Raw genomic sequence first — 11,174 nt, forward strand, 5'->3', positions numbered from 1 at the left:
AAGAAGAAAGAAGGCCTTTGCATAGTGCAAAACAAGCTTTTATTCTATCAAGTCACTGAGATTTGGGGTTTGTGACTGTAGCATGGTCTACCAACAAGATACAGACAATTTCATGATAGTGGCTGCCTCCAAGGACGTAGGAAGAGAATGGAACTCAGAGAAGATGAAAAATGAATTCCATTAAACCTGTGGAATCTTTGTTCTTTTAAAAAATCTGAAGCAAATATGCAAAATACTAAGATTTATTAGTTATGGATGATGTGTGACTGAGCATTTTTATTCTTATATTTTCTGCATTTTAAATGTCTCTACCTATTAAAAATATTTTATATTTTATGATTTAAAGAAGATATTAATAATTTAAAAAGAATACATGAGTAGATATATAGACGATAGATAAAATGATAGATAGATGGACAGATAAATGGATATTGCTATAGACATAGACCAGATCCTAGTGCTCATCCAGACTTTTACTAGTCCTAAGCACAAGGGACTCATAGAAACTTCACATCATTGTCATCATCATCATCATCATCTGCAAGTGTATACATGTTATAATTTATAAGGTGCTTTCTTAATCTAATATTTCATTATACCTAGATAGCCAATCCTATAAGGTACTAAGAACAATGATTGTCATGACTTATATTTTTTTCAGATGAGGGAAATGAGGTTCAATAAATTTCAATGATTTGCAGAGGGTTATACAGATAATATGTTGTAAAACCAGGATTCAAATCTAACTTGTCCCCTTATCGGTCTATAGGAAAGAGTACGAGGGGGCAGGGGATGTGTTCACTACTCAGTCTTGCTGCAGTCCAATGGGTTGGGGAGGAAAAAGAAAGAAGATAACTGGATACACACATTGGGCCTCAGAGGTGGGGGTCTGCCTCGTGCACGGGATGCACTCTTCGTCCTGCAGGCCTCCAATGCGTGTCTTTTGGTAGAACCTGTAGTCAGAGCAACAAGGAATGGCATGGTGATGGAACAATCAGTGCCCCTGGATTGGTCCTTCTTGAGACCATAGGCAGCTTCCCGAAGTCTTGCCCTCCTGGAAGCCAGCACCCACCACCACCCCTTGTGAGTTCTCTGCCACTGTGTCTGACTCTGGCTCAGAGTCTCAAATAATCCACTTCTTGCCCCTTTACTCCACCCTATAGTCAAAAGGAGAACTAGTCTCATAAGAGAGGGGAGCACTACTTTGACCCCAACTGCTCCCTAATCTCTTGTAGGTCTACAATGAGATTTACCTTGAATCTTGGGCCTGAGCTAAGCATTCTGGCACGAAGATACAGCTGTTGATACTCATCTGTGGCTGACTATGTGCTAGGCACTTTAGAGGGGAAGCTTGGGAAGACACTGCTTCTCCTTGGGAGGAGTTTTGACTCATTGTGATATAGACACTTAGAATACTTCTGCTAAGCTCTGAGAGATTAGGTTGAGAAAGACCTCCAAGGGCTAGAGAAGGCCCAGAAGAGCCTGGCTTCATATGGCGGGCTCACCTGGGCAGACAGTCCCCACACACAGCATTAGAAGTAGCTGTGCAGTTGGCTTTCTGGATACGGTTGATGACGGCACAGGTGATGCAAATCTGACATCTATGATGGCCCCAGCTGCTTTTGTATCTGCGGGGAGGGCAGGCTGTGCAATGTGCATCTCCACCCTCTCCATAACCACAATCCTGCAGAGAAATGGGAGTCACGAACATTGCTCCACAGGAGCTGGAAGAGAGGATCAGCCACAGGACGAGTAGAGATCGCATAGGGTAATGTTTCATAAACTGCAAGCTGTAACCCATACCAAGTCATGAAATCAATTTTCTAGCTTGCAACCAGCATTGAAACTTGAAATAGGACAAAACAAAATGAAGATGTAAGAGAGCAGAGTGCAGAGAGTGTACAAAAGCTAGGTATTTACATAGGTCAACAGGGGCTAGATTATGCTGTGGCAAAAAGCAAACTCCAAATCTCAGTGTCGTAAAATAATAAAAGTTTATCTCTCGCACCGTTTGCCTCCCAGAGATTTCCTGGGGCTCTGCATTATATTATCCTCACTGGGTTACCCAGGGTGTCGGAGGCTTCATGTTTGTGCTACCATGCTTTGAGCATCAGGGAAAAGAGAATATTGTGAACTGTGTACTGGCTCTGCCCATTTCACTTTGCTCACATATCCTGACTACACACGTCACTTGATCATTAGTGACTACAAAAGTCCAACAAAGTGCAATTCTACAACATGCCAGAAGGTGGGGAGCTGGAAATATTTCATAAATAGCTTTAATCACTACCTACTTTTCAGTATTTTGTGAATCTTTTACAGATAAAATACATGTATGTGTTGGGTTATAATGAGAAATTTATTTCTTACTGTTGGTGAAAAATGTTTGAATGCCATTGATATACTGGAGAGATGAATGATCTAGCTGGCTCTTGTCTCAGGTCTGGTATTGACTCAGTGTGACTCTGGACAGTTCCTCTCCATTTTGGGTAATCAGAAGAGACTGAAATAGACAGTCTCTAAATATTCTTCCAGCTCTGACATTCTAACCTAGGAACAAGGCTTCTGGCCTGATATGTCATGGCTCATTATCAAAGACACAACTCTAGTTATCAATGGATATTAGCTATTTGGTAGTTGTGGCAGAAGCTGGCTGGTTGTTCAACAAATTCATTTTTCTTTCCTCCTGGAAATACCATAGCCCATAGTCCCTAACCCCACTTCAGTTAGGTGAGGCCATGCGCCTAATTTCTAGGCAATGGAATAAAATGATGTATGCCTCTCCCAGGCCTGTCTCCCCACCAAAAAGAATAGCCTGTTTTTAGCTTTATACTTATTTTGTATTTAAATATCCTTAATTTCCTTTATACTTTGACTTTTTTTGTGCATAGAGACACCTGCAAAGATGATGAAATCAATATATTAAAAATGAAGAGGTTATCAGGACAATGAAGGGGGTGGCAGCTCCAAGCTTTCATTCTCTCATGGAAACATAAAAGAGCAAGTAGAAACTGTCAGAAATCTTGGAAACAGTCAAAGGTTTACGGCAATGAAGCAAATGTTAAATCAAGAAAAAGGCAACTTGAAAATGTTAGGAAAGATTGTCATTCCTTACTTGCCCTTACCACAACCCTCTCCCTAAAGGAGCACCAGTCCCAAAGTGGAGGCAGTCTTGAAGTGGCATCAGCCAGTGTTCCTAGTGTGAGAGCCTTATCCCTAGTTGCAGAGTGAGTTGAGTAAAACCTAATCACAAATTATTGTGTACGTCCGTGCGATCTAAAGGAGTGATATCTCCATTTCGCTCAATTGAGAATGCAGACTGAAAACAGCTGGGCATTTGTTTTAAAATGTTACTAAGTAAACTAACAAACCACAGATGCCTAGGGTGACAAATTATGGGTGAAGATATACAATAGGCTGCCTAATCCTAGGAGCTAAAGCTGGGGGAGATTCTTTCAGAAATTAGGACATTTAAAAGCACCCAAGTATATGGGGGGATTTATAAAGGCACATGTATGCCTAGAGCTAGGCACATGCTTAGAAAAGACTGGAGAAGACCCAAAGCTTACAGATTGGGCTGATCCATAGTCTAAGTGCAATTTTGGCTAAGTGTTGAAGGAGAAGTTCAACGCAGAGCCAATCTGCAAAGACTGGGAGAGGTGTGTGTGTGTGTGTGTGTGTGTGTGTGTTGTTTTTCCTTTATTTTTATCTTTTTTTTTTTTTGGTTGTTGATATTGGGTTTTTAAGTCCTGGCACTCAAGGAAATCTCTATCAAAATATTAGCTGAACACAATCTAAATGAACACAGACTTCATTGACTACATGTGGCAAAGAATACAGTCTTTGAAAAAATAGTTTGGAAAAACACTTAAACAAATGGACTACTATAGCCTTTAACAAATAAAGTAAAAAAAAAAGCTAAATATAAGGAAGGGGGAAATCTAATTTCCAGAGTTACCACATTATAATAAAAAAGAATGACTAGTTTTCAACACCACCACCACCAAAATCACAAGGCATACAAAGAAACTGAAATGCACGGCACCTTTTAAAGGAGCAAATAAAACTGACAGAAACTGTTTCTGAGGAAGTCAAGAGATTGGACTTACTAGACAAAGACTAAAAGTACTGTCTTAAACATGTTCAAAGAAAAACATGAACAAAAAAGCTAAAGAAAATCAGAAAATAAGTGTATGAGCATAATGAGAAATCAATAAAGAAAAAAACGTAAAAAGAAATTGAACATAAATAATGGAGCTATAAAGTAAAATAACTGAAATGAAAAATTCACTATACTTGTTCAACAGCAGGTCTGAGCAGGAAGAAGAATGAAGGCAGCACAGTTCAAATTATCAAGAGGATAAAAAATAAAAGGTAATGAGGAAAGTAAACAAAACCCAAGAGACACTGTAAGGTGGACTAACATACACAATTTTGGAGTCCTAGAAGGAAAAGAGAGATATAGGAGAAGAAAGAATGTTTGAAGAAATAATGCTAAATACTTCCCAAATTTGGTGAAAGGAATATAAACATATCCATGATACTCAGTGAATTTCAAGTAATAAAAGTCAGGGACACATCCTGAGACATATTATAAACAAAACATGGATAACTAAAGACAAGGATAATATTTTGAAGCAGCAAGATAGAAACAATTTGTTAAGTCCAAGGAATCCTCAATAAGCTTAAAAGTCAATTTCTCTTCAGAAACTGTGGTGGCTAGAAGGCAATAAGGTGACATATTGAAGTATAAAAAGAAATAAAATGTTAACCAAGAATTCTATATGCAGCAAAAATATTCTTCAAAAATAGGGAGAAATGAAAACGTTCCTAAATAAACAAATGCTGAGGGAGTTTGATATCAGTATACTTGTACTACAAGAAATGCTAAAGGGAGTGCTTCAGGCTAAAATGAAAGGGCACTGGATAGTAAATCGAAGCTATACAAAGAAATAAATATCTCAGGTAAAGGTAAATACATGGACAAGTATGGAAGGCAGCATTATTGCATTTTTGGTTTTTAACTCCACCTTTTCCTATATGTAAAAGAAAATCGAATAATTATTATAAATATTTAATTGGGCACACAATGATTAAGGTAACAATAAAAGTGAAAACAATAATATAGAGAGAGGTGAGACGAAGCTGCAGAAGAATAAAGTTTTTGTACACTTTTGAAGTTAAATTGGTATCAATTCAAACTGCATTGTTAAAATTTAGAATGGAATTAAGTGGAATCTGCATGGTAATCATGAAGAAAATGTCTAAAAATATACACAAAAGAAATAAGGGAATTAAAACTTTTCGCAGCAAAAAAAATTATCTGGCACAAAAAATGCAATGATGTAGAAAATAAAGGACAGAAAATGGTATAAGACATATATAAAACAATTAACAAAATGTCAGAAGCATCTTCTTAAAGTATTACTTTTCATGCCAATGTTTTAAACTCTCCAAAGGCAGACTGACAGACTGGATTAAAAAAACAAAAAAACAAAAAAACAAAAAAAACATGTTAACCTAAATCCCCATCAACAGACTGGATAAAGAAGTTATGGTTCATATATACAATGGAATATTGCTCAGCCATTCAAAAAATTATATCCTACCACTTGCAATGACACGGATGGACCTAGAGGTTATGCTGAGTGAAATAAGTCAGACAGAGAAAGATAAATACCATAGGATTTCACTTACATGCAGAATCTAAGGAACAATAAGAACAAAGTAATCAAAAACAGAGTTACAAATACAGAGGACAATCTGGTGATGGTCATAGGGGAGAGGTTGGGAGGGTTGGGAGAATGGGGTGAAGGGTTAAAGAAGTACAAATCAGTGGTTGATAGATGGGGGAGCATGGCATAGGGAATGCAGTTAGCAGTAATGTAATGGCTAGGTGGAGAGCCAGAGGAGAGAAAGAGCAATCAAGAGGATCATTTCATAAACTATATATATGTCTAACCAATGTACTGTATACTTGAAACTAATAAATTAAAAAAAATGATCCACCTATATTCTGTCTAAAAGAGGTTCACTTTATAAACGAATACATAAGTAGATTGAAAGTGAAAGAATGAAAAAACATATTCCATGCAAATAGTACCAAAAAGAGACCCGGAGTGTCGATACGGATGTCAGACAAAACAAACTTTAAGTAAAACACTTCTACAAGAGACAAGGAAAGACATTATATATTAATAAAGGGTCAATACATCAAGAAAATATAACAAGTATGAACACATGCACATCAATAGCAGAGCCCCCAAATCCAGGAAGCCTTGACAGAATTTAAACGAGCAATAGCAGTTCTACAAAGCTAGCTGTAGACTTCAGTACATCACTTTCAATAACAGATTGAATATCTAGAGAGATCAATAATGATATAGAGGGCTTTAAAAACACTATAAACTAACTAAACATAACTGACATATGTAGAACACTATACTCAACAAAAGAAGAACACACTTTTTTCTCAATTGCACATGGAACGTTCTGTAGGACAGACTATGTGTTAGGTTACAAAACAGTCTCAATTAATTTTAAAAGGCTGAAATCATACAGTGTCTTTTTCTGACCATAAGAGAAGAAAGCTATAAATCAATAACAGAAGGAAAACTTGAAAATATACAAATATGTGGAAATCAAATACTATACTTTTAAACAATCAATGAATCAAAGAAAAAACCACAAGGGAAACTAGAAATTACTTAGAGAGCAATTAAAATAAAAACACAACATACCAAAATTTATAGGATACAGCAAAAGCAACCATACTCAGAGGGCTGATGAAACCCAAAGCTAACAGAAGAAAGGAAATAATAAAGATTAGAGTAGAGATAAATGAAATAGAGTAGAAAAAGAATAGAATAAATGAGATAAAAAGTTGATTCTTCATAAAGATCAACAAAATGGACAATCTTTTAGCTATACTGACAAAGAAAAATGCTCTGAGAGAAGATGCAAATGACTAAAATTAGAAATGAAAGTGGAGCTATACCTACCAACTTTAGAGAAATTAAACAAAAGGATTACAAAAGTTTTATGAACATTTGTATACCAATAAAGTTGATAATATATATTAAATGAACAAATTTTAAGAAATCCACAAATTATCTCAACTGACTCCAGAAGAAATAGACAATATCAACAGACTTATAAGAAATAGAGAGTCTGACTCAGTAATCATAAACCTCTCAATGAAGAAAAGTCCGGGACCAGATGGCATCATCGATGAATTCTACCAAGCATTTAAATGATTAACAGTGATCTTTCTCAAGGTCTTCCAAAAAGCGAAAGAAGAGGGAAATCTTCTTATTTGTTTTTTTAGCTCCTCACACTCAGTGAAATCTCTATCAAAATATTAGCTGAATGTAATCTAAATGAACACAGACTTCAAATTACACACTAATATCCCTTGTGATTCATGCAAAATTTTTAACAAAATCCTAGCATAGTGAATCCTATAGCATATTAAAAGGATTATATACCAAGTGGAATTTAGCAGAGAAATGCAAGGGTGATTTAACTTAAGAAAATCAAACAATGTAATAAAGCTCATTAGTAGAATGAAGGAAAAAAATGATCATTGTGATTGCCACAGAAAAGACATTTGTCAAAATCTAACACCAATTTCAAGATAAAAACTCTCAGAAAACTAGAAACACAAGGGAACTTTCTCGACATGAAAAAGATACATGTGAAAAAAGCCATCTAACATTATAGTCAATGGGAAAAGACCAATACCTTTTCTCCTGTGATCAGGAACAAGAACATGGTAAAAAAAACATGGCTACTTTTACTGCTGAAATTTGACTATACTGGAAGTCCTAATGGAGCTATTGTTAAGACAAGGAAAAGAAATAAAATGCATTCAAGTTGGAAAAGAAGAAGTAAAACTATATTTGCAGATGACATGATCTTATGTATAAAACACCTAAATGTCCCACATGAAAGCTACTCGAGCTAATAAAATGTTATAGGCTGAATTGCATCCCACCCCCAAACTCATATATTGAAGCTCTAACTCCTGGCACCTCAGAACATGACTTTATTTTGGAGACAGGGCCTTTAAAGAGACAACTAAGTTAAAATGGGATGGTTAAGGTGAGCCCAATTCAATATGCCTGGTGTCTTTATAAGGAGAGATTAGACAGAGAGAGAGAGAGAGAGAGAGAGAGAGAGAGAGAGAGAGAGACAGACCAAATGCAGACAAAGAGAGATGATCACGTGAACACACAGCAAGAAGGCAGACACCTATCAGCCAAGAGAGGCCTTAGAAGACACCAGTGCTGCCTAGGCCTTGATCTCATAATGCTAACCTCAAGAACTATGAGAAAATAAATTTATGTTGTTTGAGTCACACGAACTGTGGTATTTTGTTTTAGCGGCCCCAGCAAAGCAATACTTAATGAATTCAGAAAAGTTGTAGGGTACATGGTCAATACACAAAAATCAGTTGTGTTTCTATATGCCAGCACAAAAGAATCCAAAAAAAAAATTTAAAGGCAATTGCAATGTTGGTATGGACAGATGATCACTAGAATTAGTGGAGTGATCGCTCACATTGGAAGGTATAAAAATGTCGAATCACTATATTGTACACCTGAAACCAATATAATAAGGTAAGGTTGTATCCAAATTGTAGTTCAAAAAAATACTTTTTCTAATTCAAATTATAATAAATCTGGACAATAACACACACACACACACGCACAAGCGATTACATTTCATAGCATCTAGATGAATAAAATTCCTGGGAATAACTTCAACAAAGGAGGTGAGAGAATTGTATACTGAAAACTAGAAAATCTCTCTGAAAGAAATTCAATCTTACCTAAATAAATGGAACGACATCCTGTGTTCATGTTTAGGAAGACTTAATATTGCCAAGATGTTGATTCTACTGAAAGTGGTGAATAGGTTCAATAGAATCCTTATCAAAATTCCATCAGTACAGAAATTTAAAACCTGATTCTCAAATTCATAGGGGATTACAAGGGGTCCCAAATAGTCAAAACAATCTTGAAAAAGGAGAAAAAATTTTGTATTTCAACAATTACTACAAAGCTACATTAATCAAAATAGTCTGGTATATTGGACATAAAGACGAATGGAATAGAATTGAGTCCAGGAACAAACCCGTGCGTCGATGGTCAATTCATTTTTGTCAAGGGTTCCGAGTCTGAGAGTCTTGTCTCATTTGGCAGGTACTCACGCCTGGCCTCCTTGCAGTACAAAGATACTTACAGCACCCATTTCTGGCCCATGAGATATAAAAAATCTGCTGGGAGCATCTAGGAAAATATTTATTCCCTAATATAAGTCAAGCTACTTTGTCCCTCCCCCTTTTTCCTGACTTTGACTATGATGTAGAGATGTGATGCTTTGAATCGTGGCAATCACGAGGCCACAAGCATGAGGACAAAACAGAAAGGTGTCCAAGATGAAGGATAAAAAGAGCGTAGGTCCTTGCCGACATTGTTGACCCGCCCAATTGACCACAAGGCTCCCTGCGTCCAGATTTCATTATGTAAAGAAACGTGTTTATGGTTCAAGCTGTTAAGTTTTATGTAACTTTTAACTCAGTAATTGAGTCAACGATGAACTAATTTGCCCACAGCAAAGCTGGACCTCAGATCCATGTCTACCAGGCTCATGTTTACTTTTACTAAACCATTGTGACTTTGAGCAAATCACATATCCTATTTGAGTCTTAATTTTCATCATCTAAAACTTATGGGGCTGATAATACCTTCTCAGTGGGACTGCAAGTCAAATGAGATCATGCATATGCAAGCTCTTTACAAGATACAGGCTGCTATACAAGCACAAGCTGTTTATATATAGAGATTTTGCAGTACAATATTGCAATTTATTCCTTTTCTTGAGCTTTCTAGTGGTGCTGAAATAAAAGGCAACCAGAGATGTGCTTAGAAAAATGTACATTTCATCATGAGCCACTTTGTGAGAGTAACATTGCTTCGAGAGATAGAAAGAATCAGGTCCATTGTAATGTCCAACATGACCTAATGTCTGATAATGTTTCCTTGGTCCCATGTGGGTACTCTGCAGTAGTAGTACAGATGTTATGTGTAAAGAGTTAAAATGAGAGCTAGTGCGTATGTCTGTTAATATCCCCTAATCTTAGTCTTTTCATTTGTGAAATAAGGAGGTGAGAAGAAGGAGAGCTAAATAATTGCTACCCAAAACCCTCCAAGGAGCTCCTGGTTCACTTAGAAAAAAATGAAGAATTCTCATAGGCTTCCTGACAGTACAGAGTTTGGCCCGCAGCTCACTCCGTGATCTCACTGTGCACCACTGTCCTTCTCACCGTAAGATGGCTGTGCGAACCTCCTCCTTTTCCTTGAACGTGCCTAGTTCATTCTCACCTTGTGACTCTGCATTAGCTTTTTCTTGCCCCAGAAGGTACCTCCCTAGAGAGGCCTTCTCCCGCTACACTATCTAAAACTGTCCCCAGTCTCTCTGTATCAGATCACCCTAATTTAATTCGTATCATACCTCTATATCTAAGTTCGTCATTTATCAATGTATGTATCTACTTCTTTGTGTCACTAGTTAAAGGGAAAGGTCAATGAGGGTGTAGGTTTAGCCCGTTTTGCCATAAGCACTCCGCCTACAACCATGAAGATGTTCAATAATGATGGCTAAACGCATGAAGAACTGCAGAAAATAAAATGCACATGTGAAGAAAACATCTGTTGGCTGTCTGCTCTCAGGCTTTTTGGCCCCACCTGCAGCCTAAATTTAACACCCCTGCAGGTTCTGGGACAAACAGGGACCTGAGATAAGGACAATTAAGCTCCATCTTCACAAGCCAGGGCTTGGCACAAAGTGCCTGCCTGACTGGTCATTTTGTTCTGACCCTCATGACTCACTGAGACACTAGACCATCTCTAGTTCCCCGCCCCTTAATCCCACCCTGAACAGCTTCAGGATGGAGGCTGTGCCTCCGCCTCCTGAGTTCTCTTCTTTCCCACTCTCTGAACCCCAGGTGGGTGGGCCCTGCCTTAGCGGACAGATAGCCCTAATGCTAGTCTTCCTAGGCCAGTGTAGTGCACACATCCTCTTGAGATACCCTGTTATCTCGTGAACTCTCCTCTGACCCTGATCTTGCCAGGTTGACTTCCTGCTGGATCCGTGACTGCTATTGTCAT

General features: G+C 37.5%; 1 protein-coding gene across 1 annotated transcript in view; it reads right to left on the bottom strand.

The window, feature by feature from the left end:
- EDA2R (ectodysplasin A2 receptor) overlaps positions 1 to 3,586 on the bottom strand; it is an 8,861-nt gene extending 5,275 nt beyond the window's left edge. The window contains exons 1-5 of the mRNA XM_025044429.1: positions 3,570 to 3,586; positions 3,126 to 3,216; positions 2,465 to 2,503; positions 1,506 to 1,684; positions 868 to 953 (exon numbers count right to left, since the gene is read on the bottom strand). Of these exons, the coding sequence (XP_024900197.1) occupies positions 868 to 953; positions 1,506 to 1,684; positions 2,465 to 2,503; positions 3,126 to 3,216; positions 3,570 to 3,586 (412 nt within the window). The remainder of the gene's footprint in view (positions 1 to 867; positions 954 to 1,505; positions 1,685 to 2,464; positions 2,504 to 3,125; positions 3,217 to 3,569) is intronic.
- Between the last annotated feature and the right edge of the window lie 7,588 nt (positions 3,587 to 11,174).

The sequence above is a fragment of the Pteropus alecto genome, unplaced genomic scaffold, assembly GCF_000325575.1.
Source record: "Pteropus alecto unplaced genomic scaffold, ASM32557v1 scaffold312, whole genome shotgun sequence".
Classification (NCBI taxonomy): domain Eukaryota; kingdom Metazoa; phylum Chordata; class Mammalia; order Chiroptera; family Pteropodidae; genus Pteropus; species Pteropus alecto.